Genomic DNA, 24,869 nt, shown 5'->3' with positions numbered 1-24,869 from the left:
GAACTATGTGTTATAGAAACTGAGAATGGTAAGGTATAAACACTTTTTTGGTAATAGATAAAACCATTAGTCATTCGCTACAAAACTAGGCTATTCTGTTCCTTTTTCCAAGGTCAGAGACAGATTTGAATGAAGCATTTGCTCAATTTGGTCAGTTACAGTTCACTTGTTGATCAAGATAAACAAAATATAATGTAACATATGACAAAAGAGTATGTTTTTTAAGATCTAAGTAAATTCTCAGCCCTCAAATTATTGGTAGATCAAAAACCAAGTGAAATAAACACTAAATCATTGGAACGAGGTAAAGCAAATGAAGAACAAGTTGGAAGAAAGAGTCGAACATTTATGTTAATATTTTATTGATGTACAATGAAGAAGAAAAAGTTGTGGCTCCTGAATATATTGGTACCAAAAAATCAACTCCATATAGATAACAGCACCAAACTCAGTAACTTTTTGCATGTAATTAAAGGTATAGTGCTCTCATTTCTGATAAACTTTAGCAGACCCAGCCTCATGTGGGAACCCTCCATTATTTCAAAATTTCTAGTGCAACCATAAGGAATGGAATATATCAACAAGCACAATTTTGAATATTGAACATCTCATGCCAATGAATTGATTCCAATTCACACAATCCTAACTCCTAGGCTCTTACAATTGAAATCAGATTTGTTCTCATAAACTTCTTCACTGTTTTTAATTACTTCAGTATACGCAATAAACCAAGGCCAACAGCAGTTACGGAAACAACAGTTCCTGTATTGACAACCAAACAAATATTTAGTTCATCAAAGGAGAATTGAAATACTTGATCTGTGCAACTTTTTATATTTCTTGTTTCCCTTTATTGACAGTAATATTAAAGCACAATGTGTCCAGACCAAGAAACTCAGACTGACCTATACAGTATTTGATCACTTCATACTTGCCAGCTTCTAGTTGCGTCTTCAAAGCATGAATCTCCTGTTCATCAGTAACTTGAGAAAAGGCATGTTAGAGAGACTCATTAACCCGGGAAAATCTGATCCATGTAATAGTTTACTCGTAATCCTGAATACATGGCATTTGGCAATACAGGCTTACCCTGTTAAGCTTATTTGTAAGATCTGAAGTTTCTAAATTCTGCTTGGATAGCTCTTCTCGTATGTGACTGAAAACAGAAGCAATGTGTTAGTATAAATTTTCCACAAGAATAGTTAAATAGTTTATTGCTTCATCAATAAGTTACTAATCTATAATCTATCAAATTCAAAATCTTGGAGCAGAAACATGAGTTGTGCTAAACATAAATAGAAAAGAACCCCTTCATTAAGGATCGAGTCATTAACAATCAAGAAACTGAGAATAACTTAATTGCATAAATCGAAGTATTTCATGTATACCAAACCAGCGCATGTCAAAAGCTTATACCTCTGTCAACAGTACCGTTCAAGTTGTAACACTACTCAACAGTACCGTTCAAGCTTATACCTCTGTCAACAGTACCATTCAAGATATGCAACATGACTGTTCAAGTTGTAACACTACTCATATTTCATAGTAATGTTAAATATTCTGTTACATAAGATAATCATAAAAGTAGATGCTTCAACCAGTTTTCTCTGCTTAATAGATTAAAGAATTGATCCCTGAACTTGATCTGCAGATAAGAGTGTCATTCTCTCAAAACAGATTGAATGTTGCAAGAAATATATGGTTCTTCATTACCACTTCCCCAAATTAGGGTTTCATAAATATCATCATATCTGACAATTTAGTATAAATCAAAAGCTGAAAAAGGTAATCTGTGTTATCTCAATCAGAAGTACTGACATCTATTTCCATACAGTTTATGTTCAATTAAAATATTGCTTGGTTCCGGCAATGTCATTTTATTTGATGTCCTTTCGAAATGCCAATAGCTCATTTAAAGGACAAACAGAATGATATAAAGCTTAATATAGCTTCTATTGATAAGTAGGAGATCCAACAGGTTGAAAAAGCTGGAATGTGTTAAATGTCTCAACTATTTTTCTCGGAGAAATCTAACATTAGCACGTAAATGCCATCAAATTGTACCATTTTATTCAAAAGTGACCAGTTCACCAGTATTTCAGCACTTCTTTATTAGGGGCTCATTCACATATAGTATCTGCACATTCAATTCTTACTGATCAATATTTCGACAAAACTACACCAAATTAATTTTCATAAAGCTGGTGTCATCAAAGTTTCAAAATAGGGCAAAGTTAATATAGCTTGCAAGATCAAAAGCATTTACAATTCTCATAATATGATAATAAAGTTAACCCAACAGGATATTAAGAATATTATTTGCATCTCCTTTTTTTGGCCCTCTCAAATTACTGTCAAAGATGCCGGCTTTTGTTCTGCACCTGGCTATGATTTAACTGAACCATTCCTCCCAATCTTCCTTCTATTGGCTTCACTGGAAGTCCTTCTGGGTTGAGAGTTATTTTTTGTACTCACTAACATATACTAAATCCTTGCTCCTCATCAAATCCCTTCTCTTGGCTCCATCAAAAATTTTTTCTATCATGCAACCTTTCTTTTACAAAATTGGATATAGTCTTTTCTTATCTTCAAATTTAGAAGCTTTGTGAGTTAAAAAATTAAAAACTATGGAGTATTCAATTGTTCTTGTATTGACACTTCATGAGAGAGGCATTGGCCAGGTTGACATTCCTGCTGATTTTACAAGTGATATCAACAGCAGCATTTGTATTAACCAGAGTTGTCTTCTTTCACTTACTCTTATTGGTCTCTTCGTAGATGAATTAAAGAAAAAAAATCCAGGAAAATAGATGAAGGTTTTAATCTATGATTATGATATATCATCACTATTTTATTGTTTATGGGTCACATACTGTTGCAGACCTACACCAACATCCTGATATTCCGAGCTCATTTTGTAATGTTCACGGTCTACTTCTAAACTTGACTAAACGAAAGAACATGGTTTTCAATACAACTATAGACACACTGAACAAACCTTACTCACAAAGTCTGGGTAATTTGGCTTCCTCGTACACATACCTTGATGTGCTTCCTGCTGCAAAAGAGAACTTGTAAAAGAGTTATTTTGCACTTAGTACAGTTAAAAGATAATGCTTTTGGTTCCAATTTTCATGATGCAAATGAGAAATTGTACATCTTCTGAAATCTAGTTAAACAATTTTCTACTAAATGTAAGGTTTGGGATCCTAGATTTCACAATGTTAGTTAGGACTGAGTTAATATTGTTCTTAATTCCATCTTCCCAAAACTTGGTGGGTAATATGGTCAATTCCACATCCAATTATTGACTGAGTTTAGCATTCATCTTCTTTATATTTCAGGTTACATAGACGTTTCATAGACTAACATGTATGACACACAACAATTGCACACAATAGATATCTGTCCAAGACTCCAATAATCCATAAAGCTATGTTTGGAAAGCTGTGCATGTGTCTTTAACTCTCCTCATATGTCAAAAAGAGATATCCAAGGTGGCATAAGAGATGAGATCTTTAAACTTTAAAGCTCATGTAAAATCAACTTGAACAGAACCAGTACAATGATTGTTGATAAAATGCATAACTATTTTGAGCATTACCTTCAAATTGAAGATGGTAGCACTATTCTTCTCAAAGCACATTATGTTCTCATTTGATTTGATCATTTGAAATTCCCCTTGGGCCAATTTGCAGTTGTGCTCTCATCACCTCTGCCGGAGAGAAGTGTTATATTTCCAGCAATTGATATACTCGCACACTTTGCACCAATAATCCACAAACAGATGGGCACTTTTGGTGTCCATTGTACTATGAGATCTGTGGCGGGTCCTAACGTTTCTTCAGAGAAACTCCACAATCTTTATGAGCTCTTAATCAATATGAGGATCAGTGGTGTAGCACTATTCATTACAGAGATGAATCAACAAATTTCATCTTCTTGAAGAATCAATGGGAGGATTCCTAGTCCCAACCTTCAAAAACCAATTCATTATTCAAACTTTATTCCGAGGTGTAAACAGGTCCATTGCTTTCCCCAGCAATTACAGCTTGCCAAGTATTGGATCTCAATACTTGTCCTACACAAGTTAATTTGAAAAATGAAATCAAAAAGTCTTCTTGAACTGTATGCAACAAGCCCTAACACTCATGGCCTACGGACCCCACCCAAACCCTAAATAACCACAAAGAAGCCTACAAATAGGCATCTAGGCCTCATCCCACCTGACTCCAAAGTTTCAACAACAAAGTTGAAAGGTTGTAACAACAAGCTCTAAGAGTGAGAAAGATTGCAAGTGAAGGCATTTTGGATTGAGGAAGAGCGAGAAGAAGAGCAAGAGGCAAGTGACAACAATCCACCCTTGAATCAAAGGATTCAAAGTATTATTCCAGCACACAGGTAGACTTCCTTCATGAGTGCTTTTTTAATTGCTCATTTCAGTAACTGATTAGTAATTACTAATTTTAGTTGAAAATTTAGTAATTAATTTAGGAATTTATATTTACATTGTCGCAAACTTTAATTAGAATATATTATTTTAGTTTTAAAAGTGAATAACGGCCAGTTCAAAAAAAAAACATAGAACAGCAGCATTTGTTATTTAGATCAGTTTTTTCATTTTGCCAAGTTAGGGCTTCAACTTTTATGTGTCCTCTATTTTTGTACTGTGTAACCTAAAGTACGAAAAGAAAAAGTCAAATCCTTGTTTGACAAAGGTTAAGAACAAAAAAGATCCCTATTTGTGTATCCTCTGCAACTATTCTTTGTGCAATGTCAACTAATAAAAAGAAACAGAAAAATCTCCTTTTGCATTGTGCATGGTTTGAATTTTAGTTTTTAAAATATAAACTTACAAATTTTAAATCATTTTGTGCAGTATTTCAATGAGTATGAATTCTCACAGCATCAGCGAGGTTGAGGTTAAAGAAGCTGAAATTGAATCCGGCACCTGACAGAAGTACAAAAGCAGAAAGCAGTGTAGCCACTAGTTCCATTGAGAGTGAAAATGTTAATTTTCCTTCCAAAATATTAGAAAAATATGATAAGGGTCCCTTTGATCATAAGTCCACTTTAAAATAATTTGCAACTAAGTTACAACTAAAGCTTGAGACATTTGATGGGGCTAGATTGTCAAACTGCCGTTGTTGTAAAAATTACTTTCAAGGCAGCATTGGCAGAGTTAATGCCCACCTCCTCCATACCCAAGACAAAGATGTAAAATATGTGAAAATTTGGCACAAAACTTAAAATAGAGAGCTGAGATAAGTAAACTATATGGTGGTAGTAAAGAAATGCACTTACATTTGCTTATTTGCCATTGAGGTAGCACAGTCTTTGTGTCATGCCCCCACCATGTAGACTCAGATCCCAGCCTTAGCAAAATTTATTGCAGAAAAAAACACCAAAGAGTAGGTAGACAATGGACACCAATTCTCCAAGAGGTGTGTAGCTTAACAAGTAAGACTTTAAGGCTTTAAGTTTAAGCATACATTGGTTGATTAAAATCAGCAATTACCATCACGGGGCACTTCAACATATAATCCAATCAGACCTCTTCAGAATGGAATTAATGAGTAATCATCTGATGCTAAGTGGGGTAGGCAATGTTTGGGATAATGTTAATGAAACGTAACAAACTAAATCAGGGCAGTGATTCTCTTTGGAAGGATACGTCATTTCAAGTGATAAAGAGTATGACCCCCATCAATTGGAAATATAAAAAGAAGGCAGTTTACTTTGAGAGGGGTCATTCAATGATCAAGAAAAATAAGCAGAACCAAAATTGATATCAGAACTGGAATTAATATTAGCAGAAAACTAATTAAGAGACAAAGCTGATAAGTCAGTAGAATTGTAAATCTATGCATATGTCTTCATGCCATAAAGATACTTGTAGAAATTATTGATCTTTGTGACTAATCTAAATGCTCTTTTAAATACAAGCGTGCAATGGAAGATTGGTATTATAGGTCCTTCTGAATTTAGAGAAACAAGTTGCAAATAGGAAGGAAAGCCATCCTTGTGAGTTCACAAGAGGCGAAGGAAGACCCACCTTCATGATCTTATCAAGTACACAATCCCAAGATGGAATGGAAGACCGGCCAAGTCGTGGAATGGAAGACTGGCCTTCCATGTTCTTGGGCTCAATTGAGAAGGACAGTTATCCTCCAAGATGGACTAAGGAAAGGAAGGGTGTGAGCTTCTCTTACTTCTTTCCCCTTCCGGCTGAAATTATCGCTATTTATTAGGATTCTCCACCTCCCATAACTCTCTTCCCAATATTGTTTCAAGAACGGAATCTTCACGAACCTCCTTATGACCTACTTCATCTTCCTCTTTTTTAAACTCGACCTCTTCTCAAACACTGCAATCTTTTACTCACCTTCACTTTTCCTTGTGGCTTCAAGCTCTCAATTGCTCAGGAATTCGCACACTTCCAACAAACCTTTTGAATGCTCCACGACTGCTTCTCACCTTCACATGCAGGCTACCTAATGGTTGGCGATCTATATAATCTGTCCACGCACTCCAAACCACCAGCTTTGATACTATTTGATGAAAGAGAGCCTCTCGCCTACAACTTCTTAACTTACTAATACAAAAAAAATAATGCAAAGACTCTCTGCTTTCAAATCAAACATATATGGCAAGAAAAAAAACAATTTGTTAAACATTCTCTTCTCATCAAATCTGCACCATAATTTTTCACATTTATGACCTCTCAAACTCACCATTCTCACAACCAAACATTATGAATGGTAAAAATAAAAATAAATGATGTATTCATTATTTACATTCAAAACTACAGACAAATCTCTTCCCTGCCTTGCATTCTGAGACCGCTCCTCTCTTCACACAGCCAGCAGCCCCTCATGAACTCAGCCTCACACATACTCCGCTTCCTCTTTTACTGTGCTGCCATTCCTACACAGCCTCCCAGCCATCTCCACGTGGACCTCTTCCTTCCCCTATATACTCTACGGATGTCCCCTTCCTCTTGCATAGCCTTCAAGACTCCCCTCTCAACCTCTTGTGCTTGCTGCTCCTTCAAATCTTTATGCAACACTCCATTCCTTGCTCTTGGGCAAAGTAGCTCTCAACTCCCTCGCCTTATCTTTTTCCATGGCATTTAGTTTGTTTCTGGAACCACCTCCTTTGCTAATCTCATAGCATTATGAAGTAACAGCCAAGCATCTCAAGATTGTGGGGTTTTGGCTTTCGTTTTTCCTGCCAATATTGCATGCATATCCTGCAATCATTTTGAGACAAATTCTTTTGAAGGCATTTTGCCAACCGTTAAAATGCGGTTTGACATTTTTTGGACATTACAACATTCAATAAAATTTCTTTATCTACTGTACTTTGATGGAAGTCCAAACTTTGTTTTTAAAGTTCCCATTTGGCACAAGCTAGGAAGATATTGGCGGAGATTATGGAATTTGGCTTTGCACCTGCCAATTTATTTGCTTGAAATCTTCAAAAGCCTCTCAACAAATTCATTTTATGCATATCCTGCAATAACTGCAACCAATGGTTCTTTGAAGGTGTCCTGTGCATGCCTTGTCTATGCTTCCACATTTTGTAGAAATGCTTTTCACAGGGCAGTGGCAACTACATCTGACCAAGTTCAATAATTGCCGTACTTTGATGGATGTCCATACCATTTTCCAGAGCTTAATATTGGGCACACGCAAGGAGAATACAATAAAAAAAATTGGTTGATACTGATCACTAGTTGGCCTAGGTGCTCCTGCACCAAAGAGCCAAAGGCATATTCCGATTCAATATTTAAACAACTTTGAATCATAACATGACCTTTCAAATGAATTATGGAAGGAAAATGAATGACCATATATCCCTTCCTTAATACTAAATAGCTAGAAGAGTAGAAATCATAACATGCACTATGAAATGATATATTATCTTCTAGATCCACGTCATGTTGTGCTAGTGGAAGGTTGACTTGTAATTTTGTACATTCATCCGGAATGTAATGTTCCCAATTTTTTTATAAAGTGACTTAATTAAATTAAGTGATTAAGTTGTCCAAAAATTACTGGTAATTCAAAAGAATGACCTATAATTTGATTAAACAAAAAAATAAAATGAAAATAATGAAATATTAAAACAATCATTTTATTAAATAAGTTCTGTGATTGTGACAAATATTAAATGAGACCTTGCTAAATATTACATGTGGCCGATCTTCTAGATATATATGGAGGTCTTTATAAGGAGACGTTTTGAGCTATAGCAAGGCATGCTTTTGGATATGATAAATTCACATGATGCTTTATATGAGCCGATCTCAAAGGATGGAAACCTTATAGATTGATAAAGGGTTGGATGGAAGCCTAACTCTCTCTAAGGGTGGATTCAACCAGGATTCACAATTGGGCTAAATTCATGAAGTTGTCATTGAAGACAAATTTGCAGTAATAAAGATATTTGCAAAACTGTATTTTATATATGCCTTATTTGGGAATAAGGTTCTTTCTGAATGTTACATCCCAAATTTTTGCCCTAAGTTTTTAAATTGATCATAGCCGTTGGTTTAACGAATTATTTTTCATGTGAAGTGAGTTAGTTAATTATAGATGTTGCATCAATTTATTTCTTTCCTGATCATGTGAAGTGAGTTAGTTAATTATAGACATTGTATCAATTTATTTCCTTCCTAATCATGTGAAGTGAGTTAGTTAAATTATATAAGTTGTATCAACTGATAATGAGTTATTTTCATGATCATGTGAAATAAGTTAGTTATTATAGATGTTGATGAAATCTATAACGGTCACTAGATGATCGGCAATGGTTTTGAATTAACAATTAATATATCTTTGAATTAATGTATTGGCGAGAACGCTTGTTTGAGTGATTGCAAGAAGAAGACTGAAGGAAGGGGAAGCATTGCTAAACAGGATCATCGGAAGGGGATGGTCGAATGGTCCAATCATCAGAATCGACAAGTTTGACCTAAGACTACCCTAATAAGGATACTAGGATTTGACAACATATTGCATTGTGGAACCGCATGAGCTATTAGAGAAACAATATAATAATAAAAAACTTAAAATAATATAAATTAAACACAATTCATACCTTTGAAGAATTATTAATGAATTTATTATTTAATCATTATTATACACTCTCAAATACATACATATGTATATAAAAATAAGGTGACACCAATAAATTATAATCTAATGATGCCACTTTATCAATACATACACATGAACGTAAATAAGGATGCATAATAATAATAAAATAATAATAAAAACACTTTAACTTCTTATTTTTCTTTCCCTCCTCTTTATTCAATTTGAATGGCATTCGAATGGCTTCTTGTAACTGATGGTAGCCGAAGAGCCAAGCTATTTCTTTTTAAAATAGAGTCTCATGATCGTATCTTACCATAGTCTATTTTCCTCTTTGCATTTGGTGGCTTTCTTTCTCTCTGCATACATTTACCCAAAAGGAAGAGAATCTATGTGTAACACCTACTTCATTCTTTTGTTTTTTGTTTTCCAATTCACTCCACGGCTTTCCTTACTCGCGGGTTTAGAGCAAGGGAGGAGTTCATCTTTCTAGCCGCGGCAAGCAAGGAGCCGACTGTGGGTCACGTAGATGCAAACTTTGTTTAGATTCTGTCCACACATTGTTTCATAAATGCTATGCCAGTCGGAAGTTTTGATTATCATAAAAACCAAATGCTAACACCACCGAACCATGTTATTATTTTCTTATGCCAATCGTGAGTCATGTTTATCATAAAAACCAACTGCTGATATCGCCGAACCATGTGGTTTCATATTGCTATGCCAATCGTGTATCATGTTTTGCATGAAAGCCAAACACTGATGCCAATTTATTACAGATTGAATCGGGGTAGACTTTAAATAGATTTCTAGTTCATAGAGTCTGTCTTTTATATCAATGATGTTCTTTATTCATAATCGTGTATCAACCATGTATATAAAGGATGGAAATGCAATGAAAACCATGAATAATTAATTCTGCTCTAAATTTAGTTCATTCAATTATACCCATACAGAGATGAAAATAATATCAGACACCAAGGAATTCACCTAGCAATGATGCCATTATAGGTGAAAAGGTGTAAAGCAAATATAGTGGATATAAACTCGCGAGCACCTACGAATAACCAGCATGGTAGCCTGAAAAGGTGAGGAGGTGTAGAGAGTTTGCACAAACAAGAATGGAATCAAAATAAATAAATAATAGACAAAAACAATAATAGCTCATGCATGTTCCAGTTATGAAATATGTTGTCAAGTCGAGTGGTGGAGATCGGGTTTACGAACCCAACTGAAATCCTTGGCCAGGGTAGAAATAGGCAGATGTGACGAATATGTGATCTTTGTTGTTTGTCCAGATGCTTTAGTTATTTTGGAGAATAATTGTTGGGACACTCAAACCACTTGATTACTCAAATGGCTGGACTTATGAACATCCCAAGCCTGATCCCGAGGTAAGGAGGGTCGTTCTATTAATTTAGGATGTGTGGGGATAAGTAATGGCCCGCAGTTAGGAGGTTAAGCCTATGTCAATGCTTCTCCTCTCACCAATGCCAAGGCTTGGACAACGAGTTAAAGGGATTCTTTCTTTATTACTGTATGTATCTTTTACTTTTAACCCTTAGAAGAACAGTTAGACATTTTAATTTCTAGATAGAGTAAACATTTACTTTTATGTTGAATAAGCATTTCAGTTGATATAATTAGTCATTACTTTATTTTCAGTTGAATATGTTATCAGTTGGAAATAGTTAAATTGTTAGCAATACATATATATTTTTTTTTGTTTCTCATGAAATCAGCTGAACTTGAAAGACAATTAGATTGGAAAGAAGTTTCTTTTCAGTCATAATCAGTTGGTAGAAGCCATTGTCATGTTAAATGGAATCAGTTACTTATTTCAGATTATTAGGAGTTTAAAATTGGTTATGAAAATTCATTTGTTACACTGAATATGATGAAGTTTAAATGTCACGGTATTCAAGTTGAAGAGTTTATATTGCCAATTACATAAAAGGTCTTGTTTCATATGTTTTGTTGAATGTGATCGATTCATAAGCAATATGATAATCGATTTCTGAAGACTTTTAGTCACATTGATTTTATGGATGTGAATTTTGTGGCTGCTCAAGTCATATTTTGAAATGTCATTGTCCATTGTGGATACTATTTTTGGGAGCCAATATCTTGCTATAGATAATGTGACAATCTTCTGATATTTCTTATATTCTTCCATAAATATCTTCCGCCATGAGATTTGTGGAACAGAGATCTTGAATGAAGAGTCGGGTTTGACTATTGTGATGTGTATATCTGCTTGTGCTAAGACTTTTTTCTCCTTGCTTGAACCTCTGAAAATTAATGATTGAAGTGTCTCTGTTGCAGAGTGTAGATTTGTAATGTCCCCGTTTTTGGCCAATCTGTGCGGTTGATAGAGTTAGCTCATCATAGCGACCCTCGTGAGCTGACAGGGCATTTTGGGGGTCTCAATTATGGATTTACTATTTTTAGTAGTTGCTATTCTGGGCAATGTAGGGGGTGGCTTGGTAGTTGGTCGTCACCTGTAGTTGATTAGGCTAATAATTACATGAGCTCTTATTTATTTATTATTCATTGAGTTGCATTATTATAATAATGTTTATATTATTATAATAATCACTTTTGGAGATATTTCTAAAAAACAAGTTGGAAAGTTTCTAGTATTAAATTCTTTTGGTAAAGTTCCACGTTTTCTTAAGTGGAGTTTTATGAAAACTTCTGCCAACGAAAGCTTATATATGGGAGCTTACTTCATTGGGAAAGACACGCTTGATTATATATTTTCTTTTGTTGCCTTTGTGGCTTTTCTGAGGTTCTGAATTATCAAAGCCCTTGCTGAAGTATAAGGGTTGAGACTGAGTTCCAATGAAGTGTTATTGCAAATTGTTACTGCTGTAAAACAATTTGCTCTCCTCTCCTAGTATTATTATTGTGGATAAGGAGAGATTAGAGGTTGACTGATTTGTGAAGGAGTTGTGAGTTTCCAGCATACCTGCGTTTCATATCAGGAGCACACGTGAGTTTGTTTCAAGCTGCCATTAATCCTATAGCAGCATTGGGCATTATTTCAGAATCACCATAGCTAACTTCCAGCCCACGTGGCCATCTAGAGGCATAGAGATTATTTATCTACCACCTGCAATCTATTCCTAGCATTGGCGTTTGGACTAGGGAGCTGAACTCATTTCCGCCCAGCACTACCTGGCGTTAATTAATAGAGTTGCCAATCAATTATACAGGCCTGCGATTTGTGTTTCAAGGCTGCAGTCAGGTTTCCAAGGCCACAATCCGAGTAAGGAATTCACCAAGTTCATTTCATTTGTGGAAGTTTGTAATTATGCAGCACAATATCCCTTAAATAAATTGCTGAATGTATTGAGTTTGATTGGACCCATAATAATTATTTCTGTGAGGGGAGATTCATTAAATCTTTTACTAAGTCTGAATTGAAGTGGAATTATGTTCATTACTTTAATAACTAGACTGATCATGGGTATTGAAGAGGTGACTCTTAATGGGTATCGATCATCTCGGTCATCTCAAATATTCAACTGAATTTTCTTGAGTAATGCACGTACAGAACTGGTTATTTAAAGAAAAAAGAGAAAAGGGATAGCATGTTGGTACAATAAGTGAAGGGAACCATCAGCATGACAAATAAATCGTGACCAAAACAATCTTTTGACAAGACATGTGGAGTTATAGAACAGAGAGACTAGCATGTACCTTACCCCTTTTCCAGATTCAAATCTAACCGCTGCCCAGCAGTCACCTTGTCAACTTCATATCTGCAAATTTACACAGAACAAAAGTTTTCATAAGAGTTTCATATCATTGCCAGGAGACAAACGGGATACAGAAAACACAATGTCGACAGTACAATTGTAAACATACTCATGCTAAAGCTTCACAATGAAAGCAATTTTAATTCAAGCATTAAACAGTGGTTGGCCTCCTTGAATAACTTATTAATTAAAACACACTAAACATCCAGAAAAGGAATGAATGAATGTAACAACATCCACGAGGCCGAAGAAGCCTAAGGGACCCATGGATAGCACACACCCCAGAACAGAGAACCAAAGCTTTAAACAATTTGTAACTTTTTCTTTAGATCTGCCCTTCTACGGTGAATTATGATCAATAGATTTACTGGTTTGTCCAGCTATGTTTCCTCAAATAAAGCACTTAAATTGTCCGCTTCTAAAATATACACAGCTGAAATGGATGTCATTGTATGCTGGGCACTTTGTGACAAAATATCACACTCTCTACCATAGACACATTATCGCCAAAATATCACAGAGAATACAATTCTCGCGAGAAGTTGAGGATGGTGAGAAACTGCAACAAGTTATCGCTGCCTAGGAACTGGAACTCATTGCCAAGCAAGTGATGAATTATTGGAGAGATATTGCCAAAATATCGGTGATAAATAGCTGTTCTCTCACGCACGCAACCTGATAAGGTCTAACGGCCCAAAAAAGGGCCAAAATAAATTTTTATAACACAAGTTGAGTTTTGGAAAGGGTAGAAAGGTTTGGGTTGAGAAAGGCCATCATTTGCAGCCTTCTGGATTGATTTGTTGTGTATTTGGAGCAGATTCAAAGATATTTTTCAAGGAAATTCGGATTCACAAGTAGGTTTTCAAAATTCTTTCCCTTTTGTTTTCAAATCAATTTTTCTTGTATTAAATGCATCCAAGTTTATACAAACACTATCATACCATTTCCATTCTACTCTAACTTACTTTGGAAGGTAATGAATTTTTTCTCAAAGATGATTTTTCTTAAAAATTTCATAACCTAACACATTTTTTGTTTTTTCTTTCAACTGTTTAAACTTATCTAAAGTTTTAAACTAACTTAGTTTGTTTCTAGATTTCTTTATTAAATTTCTAAATTTGTACTCTCATTTTGTATGTGAAGTGTGTAGGTTGATTCTTCGTAAAAAAGGCAAATAGAATTGCCTCTACAACTGGGTCAGCTGCAAGATCTATCAATGCCCCAGTAGATGCATGTCCATCAAGATATGTAGGAATGCACCCTAGAGGGGCTAGAGACAATGCATGGGGATATGCTTTTGAAGGACCCGGCTATAATACAGTTATATGCATAAAATGTGAAAAAGTAATTAGTGGAGGCATATCTTGTTTCAAATACCACCTTGAAAGGATAATAAGGCATGACACAAGGGTTTGTCAATTCACCATAGATGAAATAAAGAGAGAGATGTATGCCTTGCATGCTGTCCAAGAAGAGAAAAAGTTGCAAAAGGGCAAAATTGGCCGTGAGGGCCGTCAGTTCCAAATCACAAGTAGCTCACACTATCTCTTTTTTAAGAATCATTTATTATTTTACAATCGCCATAATTAGTTTAGAATCTAGATTTTACTAAAACAATGATCATTTCATAATGAAATAATGTGAGTTGTGACTAGGTATCCCAGCCAACCTTGATGAAGAAGAAGCGCTTGAGGGCATAGTGGACTCTCATCATAGCCCGCAGATCCACAAATCTACCATCCCCTTGGTTTCCACTTCCACTGAATCTAATAGACCACCGCTACACACATCTTCTATAGATAGTTTTTTTGTGCACAGAAACACTCCTGAAGCATAGCCATTACTGGAGGTTACAGGGGTGGAACAATGATGTGCACTAGCAAAATGACAGTTAATGTGTCAATTTTAGATTTTTAGCAACATCTCGTTCAATTTTGCAGCAAGTCCCTATTGGCTGAGTTTTATGACTGGAATTATTATGGCGGGAAAGGGCTACAAGGTGCCTACTCTACTGACTTGAGTGGGAGGCTAGTTCAATCGTTTTAATTTTTAAATGTTCTAAAATTTACTTATTTTTGTTTAATGTAAGGTTTTTTTCCATCAAAATTGTGTCCTTAATTTTATTCTGTGCTTGTAAGTTGCTCAAAGATAGTGTTTTTAAAGCCAAAGATGTGGTAGAAGACCAAAAATGACAACGGAAACAATTTGGCTGCACTGTACTTTTAGATGAATGGACGGATGTAAGAAACAGTACTATCATCAATTTTTTGGTTTCTTGCAAGGATCAAATGGTCTTTTTGAAATCCTTGGATGCCTCGGACAAGATAAAGACATTTGAAAGACTCTCATGCAAATTGTGACAGAGGTGGGGGTCACTAATGTGGAGCAAATAATAACCAAAAATGCAGCAGCATTTTTGGCAGCTGTTAGGATCCTTCAAGATAAGTATAGCACACTTTTTTGGTCTCCTTGTGCAACGCATGTCCTTGACCTTCTTTTGGAGGACATAGGAAAATTGAATTGGGTGAGACCGGTTGTAGAGGATGCAAATAAGGTAACAAAATATATCTACAATCACCCTTTGTTTCTCCACTTCCTGAGAGAATACACCCATGGGAAGGAATTCGTTAGACATGTTGTCACAAGGTTTGCACCGATTTTCCTAACGTTGCAAAGTACTATTAGTTCTCTGGCTTCTTTGAAACAATTATTTGTGAGTCAACCATGGCTAGACTCAAGCTATTCAAAGAAGCCTAATGGACATAGTGTTGCATAGATCGTCTTTGATAACCATTTTTTTGATGGTGCTACAACAATTGTGAAGGTAACTTGGACACTTCAAAAGTTAAATATTTAATTTGTTTGTATTCAATAATCAAGTTTTTCATTATTAATTTGTAACTCTGGTCACTAATTAATGATAATATTTTTCTACTTTTCTATTGTAGGTGACAGAGCCTTTAGTTAAAGGTCTCCGCTTGGTAGATGGGGATCAAACCCCAATTGGGTACCTTTACGAGGCCATGGATAGGGCCAAAGAGGCTGTAAAAAATTACTACAAGGAGATAGCCTAAAATTTGACCCCATACAGGCAATTATTGATAGGAGGTGAAACAATCAGCTCCACCAACCCACTCATGCGGCAGGGTACTTCCTCGACCCTTGTTTTCCCTTCTCTCCATCCTATGGGGATCCCAATACAGAAGTCATGGAAGGCTGCATTGATGGCATGCTGAGGATGGTACTTGAGGTTGAGGTGAGAGACCTCATTGTGGCCGAGATGGAAGTGTATAAGTATGCAACAGGAAAGCTATTCTCCTCAGACTTAGCAAGAAAAGGAAGAAAAACTCAAACCACTAATATAACATTTGGAATTTAAATGCATGATAAGTGGATAAAACCTAAGTTACTAAAATATGTTTTCAACTTGCTTTCTAACTCTTTAATATTTATATTGCAGGTGCTTGGTGGCAAAATTGGGGTGGAAATGTTCCAAATCTGCAAAAACATGCCCTTCGCATCTTATGTCATCCATGTAAGCTCATCCAGTTGTGAGTGTATTGGAGCTTATTCGAGGCCATTCAAATGAAGAAGAGGAATAAATTAGTACATAAATGCCTCAATAACCTTGTCTGTGTGCATTATAACCTTAAGTTGTTTATAAGAAAGGTAGAGTTAGCACCACTTGGTTCACATGATTTGGATGACATGGATTCCTACAGTGATTGGACATCACAAAAGCAGCCTCAATTGTTCACTAACAATAACATCTATGATTTGGAGAGGCAAGCTATGGAGGAGGGTGGATTTGCAGCAGAATTGGATGACACTAATGAGAAGGATGAGGGCACTGAGAGTGAGGAGGATGTAGATGAGGAGGCATTGTCAATGTCAGCACCATGTACATCCAAGATGGTGGCCCATCCACAGCCACAATAGACTCCTAGGGCTAGACTCCCACTCTAGTAGTTTTTACTAGAGTTGTTAAAAAGAGGAAGAGGAAGATGTAGCCTATTTTGATATTGCACTTGACACTTGTATTTGCTTGTAGTTTTATAAAGACAATTTGCTATTTTTATTTTTCTTTAGAGTTCAAAGTATCTAACTGTGGCTATGACACATCAACATTACACATGAGGATGAGATTTGTATCCTATTTGGACTTACTAGAGTTGTTGGAAAGGGGAACAAGACAATGTAGCCTATTTTGATATTGCACTTGACACTTGCACTTGCTTGTAGTTTTATAAAGACAATTTGCTATTTTTATTTTTCTTTAGAGTTCAAAGTATCTGACTGTGGCTATGACCCATCAACATTCCACATGACGATGAAATTTTCTATCCTATTTGGATTTATATATACCTAGATCAAATAGTTTGGTTTGTTTACTCATTTACTAGCTCATTAGAGACATCTCCTTTTGAATTTTGCCAATAAAAAACAAAACAAAAAAATCCAATTAAATTTAAGCAATTTTTAAGTTCTCGATATTTTCTTAATAAGTTCCTGACTTACCGACATTTGCCAATATCTTTTTTTTTTGCCCTCGGCAATAAGTTGTCCATAACGATATTTCAAACTATGGTCCCTACCACTCCCATGTAAAAAAGATATTCTCTCATTCTTCTATAGCTATCATCCATCTACATGTTTCACACCTCAAATGATGAAAGCTATTAGAATATTGTAATGTTTTTTTCATGGTCAACTTAGTTAGTCTTTAGTTCACTAGGTTGTTTCTATTTTCGTCTTTAGTTCACAATTGTTTCTTTTAGAAACATCATTTTTATAAATCTAACTTTTATCCCCTTTGTTTAATACAACAATTTATTGTAACATGGTATCAAAACAGGTCAATGGGATTTCATAAAATTTGGCTTTTTTTACAGAAAAAATTGCCTCTTTCGATCTGGAATTTTTTTTCCAAAGATTTGATTTTTTATTTTCTTAAATTAAAATCATTGGAGATATTTTATGAAAGTGTTTTGATTTGTCTTCAAATATTTTGCTAAAAATCATGAGCCTAATCAAGGTTTTTGATAACGCAATATCTTGGTTTGAGCAAAAGTCTTTGATTTTTTAGGGTTACATGTACTTGCATATTTCTTTTGTGAGACACATGTTGCTTGCATATGTTGTTGCTTTTAGTGAGTTCCATGTGCAAAGTCTCATGTTTTACTACATGAATGTTTCTTTGATGGGTTTCCCTAAACATTTTCCCTTGAAAAAAATTTGTGGGGTTTCCATAATTTTTTCCCTTAAAAAAATTCTGATGGGTATTCATAATTGTTTCTCATTTTAAAAAAATTCTTGTGGATTTTACAAATATTGTCCCTCGAAAAATTATTTGGAGCTAATAATTTTTTTCCTCAAAAATTAACGGTTTGCTCATAAGGAGAGCTCTCTAGTTTCTAGATATATTTTACTATTTTTTCCTTAGAATGATATTTTGTATGTTAATCCATGTCTTGGATTTTGTGCCATCTATTTGTTTGATTTTTTTATTGTATCTTCAAAATTCATTTTTGGATTCTGTAATTCTCAAAGTTGTATGGGATTCCTTTGTAAGTGTTGACCATTTTTCTTCAACAAAATGATGATTTGTAATCTTATGTTTGGTATAAAAAAATCTTTAAAATTCGGGGTTTTTACATTTTGTTCTTGGGCATTGTGCTCTACTACAAAAATTTGGAGGGTTTGCCCAATCTTTCCTTGAAGTCCTGGCAGTTGTTCTTGGTGTGTCTCTAGCTACAGGGAGGGGCAACTCCATTATCCAACATCAAGTTTGACGTTTTGTGATGATATTTGAATAAAAGTTTGCAAATTTTGCGAGGGTTAGTGCCAGCCATCTTTATTTTTTCTAGATGAATTTCGGTACTCTGGATTATTGACATTCTGCAGATCCAGGAAGGGTATCAACAAAAGCAGAATGTTCTAAAGAGTTTAAGACCACAAGAAATGTAGTCATTTGCATTGAAGTTAGATGATGACCATTAAGCGAGGGCATTAGAATATTGTAATGTTTCTTTAATGGCCATCTTAGTTAGTCTCCAATTTATTAGGTAGTTTCTATTTTTGTCTTTAATTCACGATTATTTCTGTTCGAAACATCATTTTTGTAAATCTCACTTTCATCTCTTTTGTTTAATGCAACATCGATTTACCATACCAAGAACTACTTCTCAGTAAAACTGTTAACATTTTTGCTCTTCATTAATATTTGCTCCTATGTATGCTTTTTTCTCATGATCTGCCATGGGATTAATTATTTGTATAAGAGACCATTTTATGCCCATTTTGCTTTGAGCATAAGATACTCAGGAATTTTTCCCTTGGAAACTTGTTTATTTCCTCATTGGTATCTGGACATTCTTGTATGTTAACTTCTCGTTTCTTCATCCATGTTTTCTTTCTTATATCTAGTCTTTCCTCCACAATCATCTTAGGACAACAGCATTTTTCCATATTTTGAGTCTTCTTTAGGAACTTAACAGCTGGGCCATCACAGATGCTTCTAAAGGAAAGGCCAATAGAATCTATGCTGGCAGAACTGAAATAAGGTAACAAACATGACAAGCCATATCTTGCAAATAAACAAATGATCCTCAAAACCAAAGTCGAATACCAATGTACACAAAACTTCAAAGGCCTGAAAAACATGAACTTTGTAACAATCAATGAGAGCAAAAATGCAGAGATTAGTCTGAAAACTCAATATGAGAATACTGACTGAATCTTACTTGAGTTCACTCCGAAGTTTTTCAATATCAGTTCTTAATCTTTCAGTTTCACGCTGGAGCAAGGAGAAATGATGATCCTGCATTGACCAAACACTAATGCATTTGTTACTGACCAATAAACATGACTCAATATTGTCAACTTATAAAGTTAAATCCACATAATTAAAGATCAGTAATCAGATACAAACAATAAACATTTCAGTCAGGTGCTGTAAACAGGAGTACATGATAAGAGCAATGCTAACAGGTTGGAGGACCAAAAGTTATTTAGTTATTATTATTAAATGATGAAAGCAATCACCACTTAGGTGTCATTCTGAAAAAAATTCAAATGTCCTTTTATGTACAAGGTGCTAAATGCCATTCAAAATAAATTCTGCCAACAAAGTCACCAATTCTAGTATAGAGACAAGGACACTAAGATACATATTTATGTATGATCTATACAGATGTGTAAGTGTGACAAATTTATTGTGTGCATTTATATGAATACGTGTGTGTCTTTGTATGTATCTGCACCTTTATAAATTTACTAGCATACCTTGATTTGGTTGGTTCACATCCCTATATGTAACTTCTCTTGGTAATCATTTTTGGTAAATGCACAGAAGCATAAATCCTCAAAATATCCTGATTTTAGCAATTTTTAGTGAATCCTCAGCCGAACAATTTTTTCCCCAAAAAATCACAATTTAATCGGCCATAAGTTTCAACAATGGTTTAAAGAATGAGAAATTTGCAAAAAGATCACCCAAGAAATGCATGTACTATCCACCAACTTGTCATGATACCCTAACCAGGCAAAATTGCTATTTAATCAGGTTTTTTTGTTGATGTTTAGAACAGAACTGAGCACTAGCCATTGGGACATGGTTCACCGGCAAAGGTTCATGATATTTCAACAGGTTGTCAACACAAATCACAGGTAGGTGACCTTCAATGGACATTTCTAATAGATATTATGGACATTAAACAGAGACACATACTTCAGTGTGTTTCTATGTTTGATGCTATGAACATTAACATGGAACAGTTAAGAGCTGTGCTGTTTTTTTCTCTTAGTAATCCACACTACTGTCATTTCAATTTGCCTTAGGCTTGTAATAAAGCTTTCCATGTATATAAATCCAAAGACACAATTCAGTGGGAAATGGTAGACAATATCATAAATACTAAGTAAGGCCTCTATATAAAGATATTATTGTAAGGCCTTTAGACCGACATAGATAATGTAAAGGTTGTGTGAATACTATTATTGATAATATAATTATTATATTGTTGGTATAATATCATATTATATTATTTTTGTGAGTTAATATAATTTTATTTTTATGTGATAATATAATTACTGATATAATTATTATTATATTAATAATATAAAAATCGGCCGCTTGGAAGACGAACCACAAAATCGCGGACCTGCGAGAACCCAAACCACAAAATCGTAGGATCAAAACCCTTAACCAGGCTTGTGATTTCCAGCAAAAATCCTCGAAGACGAACAATAAAAGTTTCATAAAATACCTCTAACAATTTTTATTTCTAAAAATTAAAAAGCAAATTTCTGGAAAAAAAAATCAGATCAAAAGAGGCTCGAATTTTTCTTAAAAAATCCACCAAATTTTATGAAATCCCATCAACCTACTATGATACCATCTTATGGTAAATCGATGTTGCTGTAGTTGTATTAAACAAAGGAGATGAAAGCTCCTTATATCTATGCTCCACGGGGACGCGTCCCCTGCCTCTGTACCCTAGTACCCGTACCGGGTACGAAACGGGGACGCGGGTACGGATTTTGGGCGTACCCTACGACGTCCCTTTTTGAGGGGAAAGGGGACGGTCCCCGAAACGCAAAAAAAAATTTCATAGAAAACTTGGGTACGGATTTCCGTACCGGGAACGGCGTTCCCGTCCCTCGCCCATACCCTTTTGCCCACGCCATCCCCTATTTTCCAGCCGGCCGCGGGTGAGTTAAAAAGTTAAAAAAAATAGTTTTTTTTTTTTTAATTTAATCTTTTCTATTCCGCCTAGGGCCCACATGGATGTTAAGTTGTTAACCCTAATGTGTCTTCTTAAATAGTTAAAGTTGGAGTTCATTGCTCATTTGGATTTGTTTGCAAGTTGGGAAGAGGAAGAGGAAAACATTGAACATTCAACAACAACAAAAGAGGAGTGTGTTTTGGAGGTGGAAGAGAAAGTTTTGCCTTCATTTCTACTTCATTCCAGGTATGTTTTTTATTTTCTTTTTGTTTGATTCAAACTTCATTGTTGTTTGTTGTCATTTTTCATTTTTTTCAATGACATAAAGAGGGCATGTTAATGGAACATTGAAATTTTTTTTTTTCTATAACTTGCAGCAGTATACTATAAATCATTGTAAAATCCAAAGGCAAAAACATGAGCAGCAGTGAGAGTGAGGGAAGTAGTGATAGCATGGAAGTTGCCATGCAAGAAACTCAAGTGTCACAATTACAAAGACCAAGAAAAAGACCTAGGGCAGCCATTGATGAGCCTAATGTAGATGTCCCTATGGAAGATGCAATGCCTAATCCATTTGAGTGCCCTTCCAAAGCCTTAAAACAATATGCCAAAGGCCCATTCAACCCTAAGAAACCTCTCCTACAATTTGCCACAAAAGTAGACAAGAATAAGAAGAAAAATTCGGGGGGTAGTAGGGAATGGGAGTGTCATTTATGTAAGAAGCATTATTTTGGGAGCTACACAAGAGTGTATTGCCATCTTTTATGGATAGGTGGGCAAGGGGTGAAAGGTTGCAAAAAAATTACGGAAGAAGAAAAACTTGAGGCCAATAGGTTGTATGTGGAGGGGGAGTTATTGAAATCCGGGGGTCCTATGAGTAGCACACCCACACCCTCATTGACTCCCACTAGCACTGTTAGTAAAGGGAAGGGAAAGGCCAAGACTAAGAGAGATACCAATGTGGCTGATTTATTTAACATACAAGCAAAAGATAGAGCTGAAGAGTCCATTGGCAGATTTCTTGTTGCTCATGGCATACCATACCATGTTTCTCGTTCCTCATTCTATAAACAAATGTGCAAAGATATTTATGCTGCTGGTCCCTCATTTGTACCACCAGGAGAGACTAAATTACGCACCACTATCCTTGACAAAGAGTACTCAAAAGTAAACATTTTGATGGAGGATATGAGGCAAACATGGATGAGTGATGGATGTTCTATTATCATGGATGGTTGGACCGATATCAAACATCGGCCACTCATCAATCTTATTGTTACTAGTACAGCAGAGGCCTATTTTCTTAGAGCCATTGATTGTTCGGGAAAAAACAAGGATGCATCCTTCCAATTTCAGATTTTGAAGGATGCTATAGAAGAGGTAGGGACTTCAAATGTTGTGCAAGTAGTCACTGATTCAGCCCGTGTGTGTAAATCCGCTGGATTGATAGTAGAGAGCACCTATAGACACATTTTTTGGACCCCATGTTGTGTACATGCATTGAATAACACCTTGAAGGACTTTGGGAAAATTGATTGGATAAAGACTATGGTGTTTGAGGCTAGAGACGTGCAAATGTTTATTTGCAATCATCACACATCTCTTGCATTATTTAGGACATTTTCCAAAAAAGAATTCCTCAAGCCTGTGGAGACTCGATATGCTAGCTACTTCATTTTGTTGGAGAGGATGCTTGAGGTCCAAGAGGCCTTACAATCCATGGTGGTCAATGCAGAGTGGAATAGATGGCATGAATCAAGCACCCCAGATGGAAGACTTGTCAAACGAAGAATTCTAGATGAAAATTGGTGGACCACAATGAGGTAAGAAACTTAAGAATTGGTGGATATCATAATTGTTATTACTGCTGATTTAATAAAAAAAAAAATTGATTTAAGCACTTGCTGATTTTTTTAACATATTATGTTTCTCACTTGCAATTTTCTTTCATTTGCAGATACATTTGCTCCTTCATTGACCCTATTGTGCAGGTCATTAGATATGCTGATACTGACTCTCCTAGCCTTGGAGAGATTTATGAGACCTTTGATAGCATGCTTGGGCAGATCAAGCAAGCTGTTAAAGATAAGGAACCTACTTTGGAGTTCTATGAGGAGCATCTTAAGCCCATTGTAATGAAAAGGTGGAACACTATGAAGAACCCACTTCATATGGCAGCCTATGCAGTCAATCCAAAATGGTATGCACCAAGGCCTGGGAGAGTGCCTCCATCTAATGATGAGGAGGTGAGTTTAATTTATTAAACAATTCTGATTTTATAATACATTTTTAAATATTTTATTTTATTTGTAAAGTTTATAAACTCTAAGTTCTCACTTCTTAATTTTTGTTTGTTCAATATAGGTGAAGGACGGCTTCTTCAAGGCCCTTTCAAAAATGTATAGTGCAGAGGATGCTGCAAAAATTCGAGGGCAATGGCTTGACTTTGCCAATCTTCGTGGTCCAACATTTGGTAGACCAGAGGCGAGGACTAATAGAGCTACATTAGCTCAAAAGGACCCGATTGGATGGTGGACATGGCATGGTAGAGATGCACCCGAGCTGAAAGCCCTTGCCACCCGTCTTCTCTCACAGGTTGCGAGTTCCTCTGCTGCAGAGAGGAATTGGTCTACATATAGCTTCATTCAATCGGTCAAGAGGAACAACCTTACCTCTAGACGATCAGAGAAGCTTGTGGCTGTTCATAGTGTATTGCAACTACAGGAGCGACAGAGTCTTGAGTATCGACAGACTCCAGCACTACGTTGGGATGTTAATCCTGAGGATGCATTGCAGATTGATGAGGATAACACACCCCCAGGGCTGCTTGGAGTTCCATTGGATGAGGACCCTCTGTCTACCCCTGCCAGTGATTCAGAGGATGAGATTGATGATGATCTTGATTTAGATAGAGATTTAGATTCCTAGAGGACAGCCATATATTTGGCTTTCTGCTTTTCAGATACTCAGATACATTATTGCTTTTGATTATTATGGAGTTGGACATCTCATTTACACTTCTAGTATTTACTTTCATTGTGTCATTTTGATTTTCATTTCATGCATGATGATGATAGATTGATACTTGGAGCCTTTGGGCATTTTTGCTAATTGTATGCGATATTCGGATATATCATCATATCATATTCTCATTTTGATTCTAATCTTAATAGTTTTCAATTTCCATGTATTCTATGGTGAATGGTTTATCAATGTTATGATTTATCATTGTTATGGTATGCATATCAGAAATATATCTCTAAAGAAGTCTAATTCTC

General features: G+C 35.6%; 2 protein-coding genes and 1 long non-coding RNA gene across 5 annotated transcripts in view; 2 read left to right on the top strand and 1 right to left on the bottom strand.

Annotated features, from left to right (window-relative positions):
* Nucleotides 1-325: 325 nt before the first annotated feature.
* LOC149554951 (protein FMP32, mitochondrial-like) overlaps nt 326-24,869 on the bottom strand; it is a 72,909-nt gene continuing 48,365 nt past the window's right edge. For 2 of the 3 annotated variants that reach the window (XM_089828967.1, XM_089828968.1), the window contains exons 4-8: nt 19,609-19,685; nt 12,812-12,868; nt 1,090-1,156; nt 906-969; nt 326-762 (exon numbers count right to left, since the gene is read on the bottom strand). In XM_089828967.1, coding sequence (XP_089685093.1) covers nt 707-762; nt 906-969; nt 1,090-1,156; nt 12,812-12,868; nt 19,609-19,685 — 321 coding nt within the window. In that variant the 3' untranslated portion in view covers nt 326-706. Of the gene's footprint in view, nt 763-905; nt 984-1,089; nt 1,157-12,811; nt 12,869-19,608; nt 19,686-24,869 lie in introns of all 3 variants that reach the window. The other variant, XM_089828969.1, reaches the window with a different exon arrangement.
* Nucleotides 21,726-22,581, top strand: LOC149554953 (uncharacterized). The gene is made up of 2 exons (XR_016365271.1): nt 21,726-21,837; nt 21,969-22,581. It is a non-coding gene; the product is annotated as an uncharacterized LOC149554953 (long non-coding RNA).
* Nucleotides 23,490-24,519, top strand: LOC149554952 (uncharacterized). The gene is made up of 2 exons (XM_089833625.1): nt 23,490-23,837; nt 23,956-24,519. The coding sequence occupies exons 1-2, from the start codon at nt 23,646-23,648 to the stop codon at nt 24,517-24,519; spliced, it is 756 nt and encodes a 251-aa protein (XP_089689751.1). The 5' UTR covers nt 23,490-23,645.

Source organism: Cupressus sempervirens, chromosome 5, assembly GCF_028749045.1.
Source record: "Cupressus sempervirens isolate cs-2001-9-10 chromosome 5, ASM2874904v1, whole genome shotgun sequence".
In the NCBI taxonomy this organism is placed as follows: Eukaryota; Viridiplantae; Streptophyta; class Pinopsida; order Cupressales; family Cupressaceae; genus Cupressus; species Cupressus sempervirens.
This window is presented reverse-complemented; position numbering and strand designations above follow the sequence as displayed.

What these genes read in the sequence shown, in the direction of transcription:
- LOC149554952 (XM_089833625.1), top strand. Translation starts at nt 23,646, where the DNA reads ATGCTTGGGCAGATCAAGCAAGCTGTTAAAGATAAGGAACCTACTTTG. An exon ending in CTCCATCTAATGATGAGGAG is followed by an intron (nt 23,838 to 23,955) that starts GTGAGTTTAATT and finishes TGTTCAATATAG; the next exon opens with GTGAAGGACGGCTTCTTCAA.